The sequence below is a fragment of the Rhinoraja longicauda genome, chromosome 3, assembly GCF_053455715.1.
Source record: "Rhinoraja longicauda isolate Sanriku21f chromosome 3, sRhiLon1.1, whole genome shotgun sequence".
NCBI lineage: Eukaryota > Metazoa > Chordata > Chondrichthyes > Rajiformes > Arhynchobatidae > Rhinoraja > Rhinoraja longicauda.
In genome coordinates this window covers 13,653,165-13,669,361 of record NC_135955.1, presented here as the reverse complement: position 1 = coordinate 13,669,361, position 16,197 = coordinate 13,653,165, and the positions used below count along the sequence as shown (strand labels likewise).

At 46.2% G+C, this 16,197-nt stretch overlaps 1 protein-coding gene across 2 annotated transcripts in view; it reads right to left on the bottom strand.

Moving 5' to 3' along the window:
* The window catches only part of nop14 (NOP14 nucleolar protein homolog (yeast)), a 53,880-nt gene that overhangs the window by 28,621 nt on the left and 9,062 nt on the right, over positions 1-16,197 (bottom strand). For both annotated transcript variants that reach the window (XM_078431985.1, XM_078431993.1), the window contains exons 4-9: positions 14,684-14,825; positions 13,718-13,863; positions 9,105-9,233; positions 6,928-7,050; positions 5,496-5,627; positions 3,509-3,830 (exon numbers count right to left, since the gene is read on the bottom strand). In XM_078431985.1, the coding sequence (XP_078288111.1) occupies positions 3,509-3,830; positions 5,496-5,627; positions 6,928-7,050; positions 9,105-9,233; positions 13,718-13,863; positions 14,684-14,825 (994 nt within the window). The remainder of the gene's footprint in view (positions 1-3,508; positions 3,831-5,495; positions 5,628-6,927; positions 7,051-9,104; positions 9,234-13,717; positions 13,864-14,683; positions 14,826-16,197) is intronic.

Here is a 16,197-nt window from a genome sequence, read left to right as displayed (position 1 = left end):
CAATTTAACAATTTATTCATTTAATAAACAGGAGCCTCAGTAGCGTGTGGAAGAACCATACACAACCACAACAGCCTGGCACCTCCTCCTCATGCTGGTCACCAGCCTGGTCACACACTGTTGTGGGATGGCATCCCATTCTTCAACCAGCATTTGTCGCAAGTTAGCCAACGTGGTTGTGTTGGTCACTCTGGCACGAACAGCACGCCCAAGCTGATCCCACAAGTGTTCAATGGGGTTGAGGTCAGGACTGCTGGCAGGCCATTCCATCCTCTCCACTCCCAAATTCTGGAGGTAGTCTCTGAGAAACCCTGCTCTGTGGGGCGAGCATTGTCATCTTGGAGGATAGAGTTCGGTCCCAGACTGTGGAGATATGGGATTGCCACTGGTTGCAGAATCTCATCTCGATATCTCTCTGCATTGAGATTGCCTCCAATGATGACAAGCCTCGTTTTTCCAGTGAGGGAGATGCCGCCCCACACCATCACACTGCCTCCACCAAAAGATGTTACTCTATCGGTGCAGCAATCAGCATAGCGTTCTCCGCGTCTTCTCCACACTTTGACCCTATGATCCAACTGCCGTAGGCAGAATCTGGACTCATCGCTGAACATAACGTCCCTCCACATGTTCAGGTGCCAGTGCACGTGTTGCCGACACCAGCGCAAACGGGCCTGACGGTGAAGGGCAGTCACGGCAGGCCTCCTGGCAGCCCTATGAGACCGGAGATCGGCTGCGAGCAGTCTGTTCCGAATTGTCTGGGCAGAGAGCCGTCGGCCATATCGTCCTGCAAACCTTGACTGCAAATCTGTAGAAGACAGCCTACGGTTCCTAAGTGCTGACAGGGTGAGGAAACGGTCTTCTTCGGGTGTCGTCTTCTTGGGACGCCCACTTCGCGGCCTGTCTCTGACATCCCCCGTTATATGGAACTTGGCCTTCACTTTGGAGATGGTACTAGGGCTCACTCCAAATAATGCCGCAACTTGGTTTTGCAGAACACCAGCTTGAAGTTGCCCTATCGCACGGGCCCTATCCAGATCAGTCAAACGTGGCATGCCGATTCTTGGAGCAGACACCTACTGACCACTGTAGCAGGGCCCATGCTCACAGATGCTGCCAATCAGGTGCCAATCAGGCACCTGATTGTCAGCACCTGGGGGTACCAGAAGCTCAAAACAAGAGTCAATAGCAACAGCAGAATAAGCTGTTTGGCATTGGCAGTGAAGATTTGGCAGATTTTTCATGGGCGCAACCCATATACTCAGCTCTGCTGCTCATCCCACAAATGCATGTTCCTTACAAATGTGGCACCATTTAAAAGGGAAATAAACAGGCTTTCCAACGGTATAAGATTTATTGCCAAGAAGCATTGTTACAACAAAGAAATAATCTACCAAACACAAATTTCCTTACTTTTTGTGCTATGTTTATATACAAAATTATTTATAAATCAGAAAAAATACAGTGACCACCACTGGGGGAGAGAGAGAGGAGAGAGAAAGAGAGGGATAGAGAGAGTGTGGGGGGGGGGAAGAGTCGGGGTAGAGGGAGCAGCGGGTGAGAGCGGGAACGCAGGGAGGGGGAGGGTGTCAGAGGGTCTGGTGAAGGAGCGCCATCACTTGCGGGTGCTGCTCCCTCCCTCTCGCTCTCTCTCCACTCTCCCCCTCTCCAAGAGCCACCAAGATCTGCACCGCTGCTCCACTCTTCCCCGGCCCCATCTCCCTCTAACGCAGTGAAATAAGAACAAACACAAGTGTGGTTGTTCTTCAGAGGCCCCGCATCCCCGGGGTGAGCGGAGGCGGCGAGGAGGGAAGTTTCACGTGTTTGTTCTTATTTCGCTGCGTTGGAGGGAGACGGGGCCGGGGAAGAGAGTGGAGCAGCGGCGCAGATCTTGCTGGCGCTGGGAGAGAGGGACGGAGGGAGAAGCACCCGCAGGTAGTGGCGCTCCTTCACCGGACCCTCTGACACCCTCCCCCTCCCCGCGCTCCCGCTCTTACCTGCTGCTCCCTCTTTCCCGATTCTCTCTCCCTGGGGTGAGCGGCGGCGGTGAGGAGTTTCCTTGGGTTTGTTGTTTGCGAGGGGGCGCTGCGATCTCTCGCCTTGTCCCGGCTCTGGGTCGGTGGCGATTCACTCTCCGGTGAGCCTTCACCGGCAGCTTCTGCCACCAGTCCCTGCCGCCTAAGAGCTTGCTGCGGGCTGGATAAAATCTCGTGGCAGGCCGGATGTGGCCCGCAGGTCACAGTTTGGAGATCCCTGCTCTAGACCGTCAATTCAGCACTGACCACCAACCACTAATCCTACATTAATCCCATAGTTTACTCTCTCCATATTCTCATCAAGCCCTCCCCCCCAGACCCTACCACTCCCCCAATACTTTAGTGGCTAAATGACCTACAATAAACATATCTTCAGGATCGGCAAACAATGGACCTAGAGGAAGCACATGTGGTCACAGGAAGAATGCACAAACTGCACACAGATAGCACCCTGGGTCAGGATTGAACAGAGGTCACTGTGAGGCTGTGGTTCTACCAGCTGTGCTTCTGCGCTGCCATATAATTTTATTGCGACGTATTAAATTCTGCCAAAGCTCCACGAGAGACTGACTTCCCTGAATGGGGAGAATCTGAGCCCTTGTACTCATCTTTGCGGAGTAAACTCAATGGGCTGAATGGCCTAATTCTGCTCCTATGACTTATGAACTCTACACAAAATCATGAGAGGCATACATAAGGTGAATGGGTGCGATCTTTGTCCCAGGGGAGAACAGTCCAGAACCCCAGTACCCAGGTTTAAAGTAAGAGGGTTAAGACTTAAAGGAGACAGGAGGGGCAAATTCTTCACAAAGGAGGTGGTGCAGAAATGGATTGAGCTGCCATCTGAAGCTATAGAGGCCGGTGCAATGGCGACGTTTAAAAGACACTTCGATAAGTACATGGAGAGGAAATGTTTAGAGGGGTATGGGCCAAAAGCAGGCAAGACTTGCTCAGTTATAAAACCTGGTCAGCATGGACAAGTTGGGCTGAAGGGCCTGAATCCATGCTGTGTGACTCTTTGACTTATCAAAGAGATGAGTAAATTTGATTCAGTGTTTATTTCCAAAAAATCCTGAGAACACTCCAATATTGAGAGTAAAGAACAGTGCCATGTATGCTGGAAATCTGTAAGAAAGAGAAATACAAAAAGAAACACTGTGCTGAAAACCACATCTAACTAGAAGGAACTGCAGATGCTGATTTATATCAAAGATTGACACAAAATGCTGGAGTAACTCAGCGGGTCAGACAGCATCTCTGGAGAAATTGGACAAGTGACAGTTTGGGTCGGGACTCTTCTCAGATATTCATCCATCCACATCTCCTACTAACATTATCCCAAATGCCCCAACTGGTTATGGTTGCATTTTTTTTGGGGGGGAGTAGGAGGGGGTAATGTCGTAAAGGCTGTTGGGCAGGATCATCGTCTGAGGTTTAGATTTAAATAGCAGCAACAAAAATCCTTCACTTACCAGAGAAAGTAAAGGGGAGTTGTGTCTTGGCTTCTACCATCATGGCATGCCTTGCCTCTTCATTTGGTGACTCTTCTTTCTTCTGGGTGGATTCGACGGCTTTCTTCTCTCCTGCACCCTCGTTATGTTCAGCTTCAGACTCAGAGTCTTGATCCAAATGACTATCATCCCCGAGGTCAGAATGATCATCTTCATCACTCTCTTCGCTCTGGTTCTCTTCCTCGTCTTCATCCTCATCACTGTCTTCAACCTCTCTACTTTCCTCTTCATGTTCATCACCCAGCTCCTCCGCTTCACCATCCTCCTGTTCCAACTTCCCATCCTGTTAATAAAATAAGACTCAAGGATCAAACTCCAGTTACCCGCTTAACCTTATATGCTGAAAAAACATATACGAACAATGGAACTCAAAGTACTGAATGTTATTAAGGTAAGTGATATCTTCTACATCCAGAATAGTTCAGTCATCCAGTCTGGGTGATTTTATAGGGGAAATCAATGATGATAAAAGCCTAGCAGACTGATCAGTGTCACTATTCACTGGTGGTCCAATTAATAGTCAAAAGAGGAAACAAGGGACCACAGATGCTGATTTACATCGAAGGACATAAAGTTACACAAAAAGCTGGAGTAACTCAGCGGGTCCGACAACATCTCTGGTGAAAAGGAATAGGTGACGTTTGGGTCGAGACCCTTTTTAATTCTGAAGGGCAGCATCCACCATTCTGTACGGCAGGCAATGAAGAAAGCTAATGGCATGTTGGCCTTCATAGGGCGAGGATTTGAGTACAAGAGCAAGGAGGTCCTACTGCAGTAGGAGGGTCCTACTGGGCCCTGGTGAGGCCACACCTGGAATATTGTGTGCCGTTTTGGTCTCCTAATTTGAGGAAGGACATTCTTGCTATTGAGGTAGTGCAGCGTAGGTTCACCAGGTTAATTCCCGGGATGGCGGGAAAGACACGGTGAAAGAATTAATCGACTGGGCTTGTATTCATTGGAATTTAGAAGGATGAGAGGGGATCTTATAGAAACATATAAAATTATTAAGGGATTGGACAGGCTAGATGCAGGAAAAATGTTCCCGATGTTGGGGGAGTTCAGAACTAGGACTACTTAAGAATAAGGTGTAGGATATTTAGGACTGAGACGAGGAAAAACTTTATCAGCCAGAGCATTGTGAATCTGTGGAATTCTCTGCCACAGAAGGCAGTGGACGCCAATTCACTGGATATATTCAAAAGAGAGTTAGATATATCTCTTAGGGCTAACGGAATCCAGGGATATGGGGAGAAAGCAGGAACGGGGTACTGATTTTAGATGAACAGCCATGATCATATTGAATGGCAGTGCTGGCTTGAAGGACTCCTGCACCTATTTTCTATGTTTCTATATTTCTGTAGCCTCCTTCGTTCCTGGGCATTCGAGTTACCGAAGCAGGCTATGATTGACCTAGTAAGTATGCTCACTACTGTACACCTGTATAAGTTTGATAGAGAATTATGTGACTAGCGAATCTCCTCAATTTCATTTAACAAATTGCATTTAATAAGTGGGGTCTTGACTTGTGGATGTGTGTGGGATAATCTGGAGCTATGTCATTGTTTAAAAATAAGATGTCTCCCTTTTAAGACAGAGATCAGGTAAACCTTTTTCTCCCAGAGGTTCACAGGTCTCGGAACTCTCTTCTGCAAAGGGCAGTGGAAGTCGATCCTCACCTCGGGTGCTATCTGTATGGAGTTTGAATGTTCTCCCTGTGGCTTTCCTGCGGGTGCTCGGGTTCTCATCCCAAATTCATGCAGGTTTGTAGTTTAATTGACTTCAGTAAATTGCCCTAAATGTGTAGGGGGGTGGAGGCAAAAGTGGGATGACATGGAACTAGTCTGAACAAGTGATCGATGGTCGTTGGTGGGCTGAAGGGCCTATTTCCATGCTGCATTGCTAAACTCAACTAAACTGGCCAAGAGCAGACCTAAAACTTGAGCCTCACCTTGTAAACAAGACAAGGCTTATCAATCTTTTCCAGGAAAAAGCCATCATTCAAGTCATCTGCGGACATGTGTTTTGGTGTCTTTTTGCTTTTATCTTCAAAGTCTCCACGCATCCGACGCAATCGCTCCATCTGAAATTCAGAGATGGAAGGCATTATTAGCGTCCAGTGTTAACTTACGGTGTACTGAGGGAAGCCATGCTTCCAGAAATACAATTCAAATAGCATGACTTTTCACCTCATATCTTCAATATCTAGGTGATTAATTACCTATTTTGCCCTAGATACGAGATCCCCAGTCCTGATGTCAATTGGATTATCAGAGGGAATACGCTAATACTTTAAGCGGGGAAGTACAAAAAAAAAGCTTTTCACTGTACCTCGCTCGGTACATGTGACAATAAACTAAACTAAGGGAAAAAAAAACGCCAGCATTCCAGAGTGTAGTGTAAGGATTAAATAGACAATTTCAGCTAAAATGGAGTTATCGGCTAAATTAGCAACACTGCATTTCATACCTTTCGAAAACAAGATTCAATCATACTATCTCCCAGAGATGACCTGGGAACATCTGAGTGCTTTCATACAATGCCTGGGAGCGTAGCTTTCCTCAGGCCATTCTATGCGAAAGCGTAGCATTGGTGAACAAAACACAACAGCAATAGTTGGGTAGATCACCTCGTCCCCTGCCGCAAGTAGTGCCGAAACATTGCAGACAAGGGGGGGCTTATGATTAGGTCAGGAAGGGGGCAGTGGCACGGTTTGCCATAAAGGATGGTGTCGGGTGCCCTTTCGGGGAGCGAGCCCTAGCTTTGGACCGTGTCGTAAGCGGTGCCAGGTGATCAAGCACAGGAACATCCTGCGGCTTGCTCTGCCGTGTACTTGGGGTTTGCGCCCGGGGATAAGTGTGTGTATGTGTCTTATTTGGTAGTGTAATAAAATACCTAGTGAATCAAATTCGGTTGTCTGAATCTGGTAATTTATCAAACACCACACCGAGTAGGAAAAACAACTGCTGGAGGAATGTCGCAGGGTCAGGCAGCATCTTTGGAGGGAAAGAGAGTGTCAACGTTTCAGGTCAGGACCCTTCTCATGAACCAAAACGTCATCTGTTCCTTTCCCTCCACAGATGCTGCCTGACCCAATGAGTTCCTCTTCCTTCAGCAGTTTGTTTTTTGCTCAAGGTTCAAGCATCTGCAGTCTGATGCGTCTCCAGAGTTTCTCACCCCACTTGCTGAGTTAATACTCTGATAGAACCCCATCGGTATTGATGTCAGACTAGACTCATTGCCCGCTGATGTCAATCACTACAATATGTGCGTGAAGGATAACAGGCTTGGATGTGGGAGAATATCAGTGCAGAAGGATAAGATTGATTGGCGAGGAGACAGAGGAGGGAATGCCCTATCGGAAGAGATTAGTAAGTGCATACCTCAAGTTTCTGCAGACGTTCCTGTTCCTCTTTTGCCAGCTCGTCCTTGGTCTTCAGTCGGTCAGAGGGCTGTGCCTTCACATCGAAGAACAACTCTCGAACAATTATATCATAATCTCCTGCCTAAGAGAAAGACAAAAAATTAAAATTAGAAAAAATACGATGAAGATATTATACTTTTTCAAAGCATTAAGTTCACTCCACGTTCTGCTCAACTATTACATGTTGGCCAAAACACAAAATGCTGGAGGACTCATTAGATCAGACAACATCTGAGGAAGGAATAGACTGTTGATGTTTTGGGTTGGGTCCCTTCTTCAGACTGATGGAGGAATGGTACCAACCCCAAATATCACCTATCCATGTTCTTCAAAGACCCGCTGAGTTCCTCCAACACTTAGTGTTTTGCTCTATTTCCCACATCTGCAGTTCCTTGTGTCTATTAGATGCTGCCTTTTATTAGACTTTAGAGATACAGCACGGAAACAGGCTCTTCGGCCCACCGAGTCCGTGCCGACCAGTGATCACTCCCTACACTAGCACTATCCTACACACACTAAGGACAATTTATAATTTTACCAAACCCATTTAACCTACAAACCTGTGTGTTTTTGGAGTGTGGGAGGAAACCAGAGCATCCGGAGGAAACCCACGTGGTTACAGGGAGAATGTAAAAACTTTGTACAGACAGCATCTGTAGTCAGGATTGAACCCGGGTCTCTGGCACAGTAAGGCAGCACCACTGTGCCGCCCATTGTATTCTCCATGTAAGTGGCCTCTCAACTTCATCTCGCCATCCCAAAAAGAAACTTCACTGATTTTACTTCTCCCGCAACAGTGGACATCTCAATCACTATCACAGAATTTAATTTTAGTCAGCAGAAAATCTGTAAAGTAGCTGCAATAAAAACAAAATTCAATGGGAATTCTCAGCAAGTCAGGCTGCATCCGCACAGGAAGAATCAGGTTGATATTCCATCATCAATAAACAAAGGACCGTGCGAAATTGACAAGAAACAGACGAATGGGAGAATAAACTGAGATGCCCTTGCTTTCCTCTCCGCCTAAATACTTAGTTTAAGTACTTAGGCAGAAACTACCCTTCTTCGGTCTGAAGAAGAGTCCCTACCTGAAATGTCACCCGTCAATGTTCTCTAGAGATGCTACCTGACCCGCTGAGTTACTCCTAGGCTTTGTATCTTTTTTTGTAAACCAGCACCTGCAGTTCCTTGTATCTACCCTCTCATTTTATATATCACTGCTGAGGGGAAAAGATTCTTGCTATCTACCTCTTCACATAGAAACATAGAAACATAGAAAATAGGTGCAGGAGTAGGCCATTCGGCCCTTCGAGCCTGCACCGCCATTCAATATGATCATGGCTGATCATTCAGCTCAGTAGCCTGTACCTGCCTTCTCTCCATACCCCCTGATCCCTTTAGCAAAAAGGGCCACATCTAACTCCCTCTTAAATATAGCCAATGAACTGGCCTCAACTATCTTCTGTGGCAGAGAATTCCACAGACTCACCACTCTCTGTGTGAAGAAATGTTTTCTCATCTCGGTCCTAAAAGACTTCCCCCTTATCCTTAAGCTGTGACCCCTGGTTCTGGACATCCCCAACATCGGGAACAATCTTCCCGCATCTAGCCTCTCCAACCCTTTAAGAATTTTATGTTTCTATAAGATCCCCCCTCAGTCTTCTAAATTCCAGCGAGTACAAGCCCAGTCTATCTAGTCTTTCCTCATATGTAAGTCCCGCCATCCCAGGGATCAATCTGGTGAACCTTCTCTGTACTCCCTCTAAGGCAAGAACGTCTTTCCTCAGGTTAGGAGACCAAAACTGCACACAATACTCCAGGTGCGGTCTCACCAAGGCCCTGTACAACTGCAGCAGAACCTCCCTGCTCCTAAACTCAAATCCTCTTGCTATGAATGCCAACATACCATTCGCTTTCTTCACTGCCTGCTGCACCTGCATGCTTGCTTTCATACTTTTCCTCTTTCTCATTCTCCCCCCCCCTTTCTCCACTGCTGCTTAATGTGGGGGGTAGATGGCTTCTTCTTACAGACACAAGGAAATGCAGATGCTGGTTTACAAGTCTACAGTTCCTTGCATCAACTCAGTTTAGATGGTAGAAATGGCGGAGAAGTCAAAGGTTGTTGGAATCACTCACCTTGGGCTTTTTCTCCACCTGCTCAGTCTTGGGGCCTTGATGAGCCAACAGGGAATGGATCTCCTTCCAGTCTTTGTCCAGTTTCTCCGTCAGCTCCTGGGCCTTGTCCCGCTGAACCTGCCGCTCATGCTACACAAAGCACAACAAGCCGTCGTTACCAAAGATTGTTTATAGCAAGGGGAATGGAGTGTAAAAACTACACATAAATTAGCACTCATCAAAGGTTCACGTTAGTAGTTCGAGAACAAGATATAACGAGCAATAGTCACCACTCCAATGGTGCCACGGATGAATTGGAGCGAGAAGGAAATATCTCTTCATATTCATAGAATATAGAACAGTACAGCACAGGAACAGGCCCATCGGCCCAAAATGTTTTTGCCGAACATGTTGTCTAGCTGAACTGACCTCATCTGCCGACAAGTGATCCATATTCCTCCATTCCCTGCAAATCCATGTGCCTATCTAAAAGCTTCCTAAACACCACTATTGTATCTGCCTCCACCACCACCCCTGTCAAGAAAATATATTCTTACAGAACCAGAGGACATGTGTATGGTGAGAGGGGAAAGATTCAATAGGAACCAATGGGAACCTTTTTCACTCTGAGGATGGTGGGTATATGGAACAAGCTGCCAGAGGAGGTAGTTGAGGCAGGTACTATAACAGATCAATAGGACACTTGGACAGGTAGATTGGGTAGGAAAGGCGAGGGATATGGGGTAAATTCGGGTAAATGGGACTATCTTAGATGGGACATCTTAGTCAGCATGGATGAATTGGGCCATAGGAACCTTTCCTGCATTGTATGACTGCACCGGGTGGCGCCGCGATGCCAGCCTCGCCAACAGTCTGTCTTTTCGTCTATTTTTGTTATTTTTAGTGAGTTTTAAAAGTTTGTGTTAATGTTGTCTGGTTTGTTTTATGTGGTAGTGGGCGGCGGGGGTCGGGGGAAACTTTTTTCAATCTCTCACCTTGTCGGAGATGCGATTGTTTTCTGGATCATATCTCTGGTCGCTCTGCGGCCTAACATCATGGAACTGGCGGCCTTGCTCAAGACTGACTTTGAGCCCCACCCGGGGGCTGTGGACCTACCATCAGAGCGTGCGGTCCCTTGCCTTGGATTGACCCTCCAACCGCGCCCTGCGGATTTTACCATCGAGGAGCTAGCAGTATCGGGTAGAGACCGATGTTGGGAAGCTCCAAAGAACGCAGAAAGGTTCGACCAGCCCCGACCCAGGGTCAGATCGCCCGGCGCGGGGAGCTGAGATACCCCCCGATGCAGGAGCTTGATCGCCCCAAACGCCGCTGGCTAAGGGAGTCAAGATCGTCCCGTCAACGGAAGGCTCAAGGCCCCCGACCGCGGGAGAACAAAGAAGGGAAGAAATTGAACATTTTTCACCTTCCATCACAATGAGGAATGTGAATAGTCACTGTGGTGGATGTTCATGTAAAAATGTATTTTGTGTGTTCTGTTGCTTTTTATTGGTATGACTGCATGACAAATGAAATTCCTCATGTGTTGCAAAACATACTTGGCGAATAAAGTATGATTATGATTATAATAACACTATGACTGTGCAATAGAGGCTGCTCAGAGAGGATTCACAAGACTAATTTCCGGGAAGAAATGGCTATCTTCGGATGAAAGCTTGAGTAGATTGTACCTATGCTCATTACAGTTTAGAAGAATGAGAAATTGGAACATGCAAAATTCAGAGAATTGGTACAGAGTTGCTGAGTTGAAGCTTCTCTCATGAGGAATTCTTGAACTCGGGGATACTTCTGGAGAGAAATATATAAAACTTTAGAAGTATATAAAATTATGAGAGGCATGGGTAGGAGAGACAGTCAGAAACTTTTTCTCAGGGTGGAAACGTTCTACACTATAGATATAAGGTGAGAGTGGGAAAGTTTAATGGAGATGTGTGGGTCAAGTTTTTTTTTTACACAATGATTGCTGGGGGCCTGAAACGCACTGCCGGGGCTGCGGTGGACGCAAATACAATAGTGGCTTTTAAGAGGCTTTTAGATAGGCACATGGAAGTGCACAAAACAGAGGGAAATAGATCATGTACAGGCAGATGAGATCAGTTTAACCTGGCATCATGTTGGAACAAACATTGGGGGCCGAAGAGCCCGTTCTTGTGTTGTATTGTTCTATGTTCCATGTTAAAGTCCCAGAATTTGTGCAGCACGGTGGCGCAGCAGTAGAATTACTGCCTTACATTGCCTGGGACCTGGGTTTGATTCTGACTAAAAGTGCTGTCTATACGGAGTTTGCATGTTCTCCCTATGACTACGTGGGTTTCCACCGGGTGCTCCGGTTTCTTCCCACATTCCGAAGACATGCAGGTTTGTAGGTTAATTGGCTTCTGTAAATTGTCCCTCTTGTGTGTAGGATAGAACTAATGTACGGGTGATCGTTGGTCAGTGCAGACCCAGTGGTCCGAAGGGCCTATTTCCACGCTGTATCTCTAAACTAAATACGTTTTAGCTGAGACGAGGGAGGAATTTTGTTTTTCAAAGTAACAAGAATCTTCTGAATACTCCACTGCCGAGGACTGTGCTCATGGCTTAGACTGACATATATTAAGATGAGAGTGGAATCAAGGGTACAAGGGGCTGGTAGGAAAGTGGAGTTGGAGCCAATATCCATGATCAAATTGAATGGTTATGCAGACTCAAGGAGCCTTTTGCCCTATTCCTGCTCTGACATGTTTCTTAAAAAAAGGCAGCCAAGTCCCTCAATCAATTTTGAACAGAGCATTGCCTCAGTGTGGAATTTAATTCAGATAATGAACGTGCCAAACACAACAAACTGAAATAACCAGCTGCATGAGAAATTTTATTTTTTCTGGCCTATTTTATAATGAAGGTTTTCACTTATCAAAGGGTCACCCTGACTGTCAGGGAACAAGATAGGAATGCCGAGATGAGCAATAATCAACACTCTAATGATGCAAGGAATGAATTGGAGGGAGAACAAAATTTATACAAATTGAACTTCTGAACAGAAATATTTAGAAACAAAATGTTCATAAAATTCAGGTATGAACATAAAATTCAGGTATAAATATCAATATTCAAAGGGGATTAAATGCACATATTCTTAGAGGTTCTTAGAGGTTATTCTTGAGGTCTCAATCTTTACTTCAGAGATACATTTTGAAACAGGCTCTTCGACCCACAGAGTCGATGTCGACCAGCGATCACCCTGTACACTAGCACTATCCTACACACCAGGGACAAGTTACAATTTACAGAAGCCAATTAACCTACAAACCTGCACGTCTTTGCAGTGTGGGATGAAACTAGAACACCCGGAGAAAACTCACGTCGTCACCGAGAGAACGTACAAACTCCGTGCAGACAGCACCCATGGTCAGGATTGAGCCACGGTCTCTGGTGCTGTAATGCAGCAACTCTACCGCAGCGCCACTGTGCCGCACTGGGTGGATTGTTTGTGAGAGGCAAGCTTTTTGTTGGCAAAACATTACCTGAATACTGGAAAATACCAGGCTCCAAACTCTGTACACAATCTCAGGGAGTTGCAGAAGATATACAATCTTAGAGTGGTGTAAACTGATGAGATTTGTCTTTGTTTCCAGAGTTAAATCACAATCAATAACAATCACCTGGAAATTGAGCATTGCAGTGGTGTACCTTTGCTATCAACATTATTGTTAAAGGTGTGGGGCACGAAAAGCATAATTCCAAATAGCTGAAATGACACACGAAAGCTGTACTCGGCTACAGGTAATGCATTCACGCCTTCATTCCTTCTCCACCCATGTTTGTTTCTGAAGATGTTGACTCTTGAAGCCAATAACTCCCCTCCCCTCCAAACAATTACCCAACCCTGTACAAAACACACTGCATTCCAAGAGTTTTATTGCCTCTCCTCCTGCTCCACTGCTAAAACCCAGGCTTATTAATGCAAAACACCCCCACATTCACAGACAGTTTCTTCCCAGCTGTTATCAGGTAACTGAATGGTCCTGGGTCTATGTTATCGCACTTTCACATCCACTCCATACACATTAGGAGCAATTTACAGCGGCCAGTTAACCTGCAAATCCGCACGTGTTTGGGATGTGGGGGGAGAGCGAAGCACCAGCAGGAAACACACACGGTCACAGGCAGAACTGGCAAACGCCTCACAGACAGCACCAGAGGTCGGGATCGAACCCAGGTGTCTGACGCTGTGTGGCAGCGGCTCTGCCAGCTGCTCAACTGTGCACCGTTCCCAATACTTGGAGCCACTATTCCCATTGCTTGGAGCCATCAGTGCTTCTGCATCTCCTGGAGACTGCATTCTTTGTTCAAGCTTTAATCTCGCACACCCACATCCTGCTGGGTTCACAGCCATTAGATCTCCAATGTCCCATCAACGTTGCTATCCCTAGCTACCTTTTCGTGTAAAATCAATGAGCGTGGAATGAGAGTTTATATTGTTTAATTCCTTGAGTGGTTAAAAATTAAACGTCACTAATGTCAACAACCCACAGCCATGTGGCTCGGAGCACAAGGTGTGGCATGTTTGACTAATACATTACCATTTCCCACCGGCACCGTATGCTGTAATACTTCCAGCAGTCTGCAAAGCGTACCTTCTCCTTTTTGGATTTAACAATAAGTTCTTCAATGAGTTCTCTCCGTGATTTGGGTTTCTGTGCCTCTTCCTCTTCACCAGGCTTAGATGCTTTCTTCTGCAGCAATCCACCACCTCCAAAGTGTGCAACAGCTGTAAACTCAGCTGTGGGCATTAAAGCAACATGTTACTTAAGTATCTCGTACAATAAAAAACCCAGACATTTACTCAATGCATTTTTGAGAGAGAATAATGCTTTGCTGCCAAGTCGTTATTAGCCATTGGTAAGGGCACAGTGTTCACCCTTTTATATCCATCAGAAAGTCTTCTTAGGGTGTTAACACTACACGTCAGTACCGAGGGATTGCTGGACTCTTTTGGATGAGTTGATAAAGTAGGTTCGGGTTCAATGTGGAACTAATAGCCCAGAATTGGTATCCTGTCCAATATTCTCTTCAATATTCTCCATTCAGATTTCCTTGTCACTGTCTCAACCTTGTGCACAAATTGGCTGCTGAATTTCCTACATTACTGCAATAACCACATTCCAAAATAAAGCATATTGCTAAACGCTAGACATGGATATGCAGGGATAAGGTGGGATATGGATAATGTGCAGGCAGATGAGATTCGTTTATGTGGACATCATGTTCAGCATAAACATTGTGGGCAGAGGGGGCTGTTCCTGTGCTGTACTTTTCTACGTTCTATGCTCTAGACATTGAGGTCTGGACAGATCAATCATGAATGGCAGGCAACCATGAGAGCCGAGGCGGCCTCCTACTGCTCCTAATTTCTTTCTGTCGGTCCTGCCTGTCCGGTTTCTCTTCTAACTGCTTTGGACAGCTGGATGAACCAGTTGAGTGACGAAAAAACGCAAGGATGTCCCAACACCCTCGAGATTTATTTATATTGAGCCGAGAGCTCTCTACATTGCTGCACAAAGTAGTTCAAATGACTAAGTTCTCATTTCCCCCACACTCACCGGAAAGCTTGCCCTTCTCTTCTGTCTCACTGTCGCTGTCTGGCCTGTCGTTGAAGTTCTCAACGTCCGCCAGAGACTGCCCATAATGGGTGAGCTCTTCCTCCTCGTTCAGGTTGTACATGCTCTTCTTAGTGTGGAGGCGCTGAAACAACACGAGCAACATTTTTACAAGGGTGTCGCCACGACTCAAAGGCCTGAGCTTTAGGGGAAAGGGTGGTTTGGGCTCAGACTTTATTTCTTGGGAGAGCGGGAAGAAGAGGGGTGATCTTATAGAGGAGACATCGAGTACTGCTGGAAGGTCATCAACTCGGTGAAAGACGCTCTTTGGTCTGCCCGAGCTTTGTTGACCTCCCAGCGGAGCGAGCTGTCCGTCAAGGAATGTTGCCGACTGGCCCGCTGCAGACTGCAGGAGTACTTGCTGAGGGACGCACTGAAGCTTGGTGCAGCCAACGCCAAGGCCCTTTGGGGGAGGACCACAGTCTAGGGTCCTTCCGTTGCTGGACATGGGGGGCAGGGTGTGGTAGAGATGCCCCTCCAAATAAGGGATACTGTGTAAATTTGGAAATGAATACCTGTATTGAACGTGTAACCTCCAGAAATGTCGGATGGGGTTGTTAAAATGATGTTTTGTAAATATTTATTACTTGAATAAAGTATTTTTTGATTAAAAAAAGAGGTGTATAAAATCATGAGGGAAATAGAAAGGGTGAATGCACTGTCTTTTACCCAGAGTAGGGAAATCAAGGACCAGAGGACACGTTTAAGATGAGAGGGGCAAGATTTATTACGATTCAGAGGGGCACTCAGAGGACGGTGGGTTTATGGAATGAGCTGCCAGAGGAGGTAGTTGAGGCAGGTACAACAACAGCATTTAAAAGACACTTGGACAGGTTCATGAATAGGAAAGGTTTAGGGGGACATGGGCCAAACATGGGCAGATGGGACTAGCTTGGATGGGGCACCTTCGTCGGCATGGACGAGTTCGGCCAAAGGGCCGATTTCCATGCTGTATGACTATTACAATAAAGAATCTAAATGGGTCTGAGTTACAAGGAGATTGGGGATTACAGATTCACGAATCACTAAAAGCAGCAAGGCAAGTTACCAAAGCGACAAAGTGCGGAGCAGGAAGCTGGGGTGGCCCCCACAGAACGAGCAGAGGTATCCTGCAAATCAATTACCCAATCTTCATTTGGTTTCTCCAATTTTGAGAAAACTAATGTGAGCATTGAATGTATGACACTAGAACGGTAGGAGAGCAAGCGAACCACAGCTTCACTTGGAAAGATTGTCTGGGTCCAAAGATGGTAAGAAGGGAAGATGTGAAAGGACCAGTATTGCATCACCTGTGATTACAAGTGAACGTCAAGTCATATATTGCAATCAACAGTGAACAGTACACAAAAAAACAGGCCTTTCAGCTCACAATGTCACATCTGCCAGCATGTGATCCATATTTCTCCATTTCCTGCACATCAACTTGTCTACTTAAAAGTCTCTTAACAGCCACTATC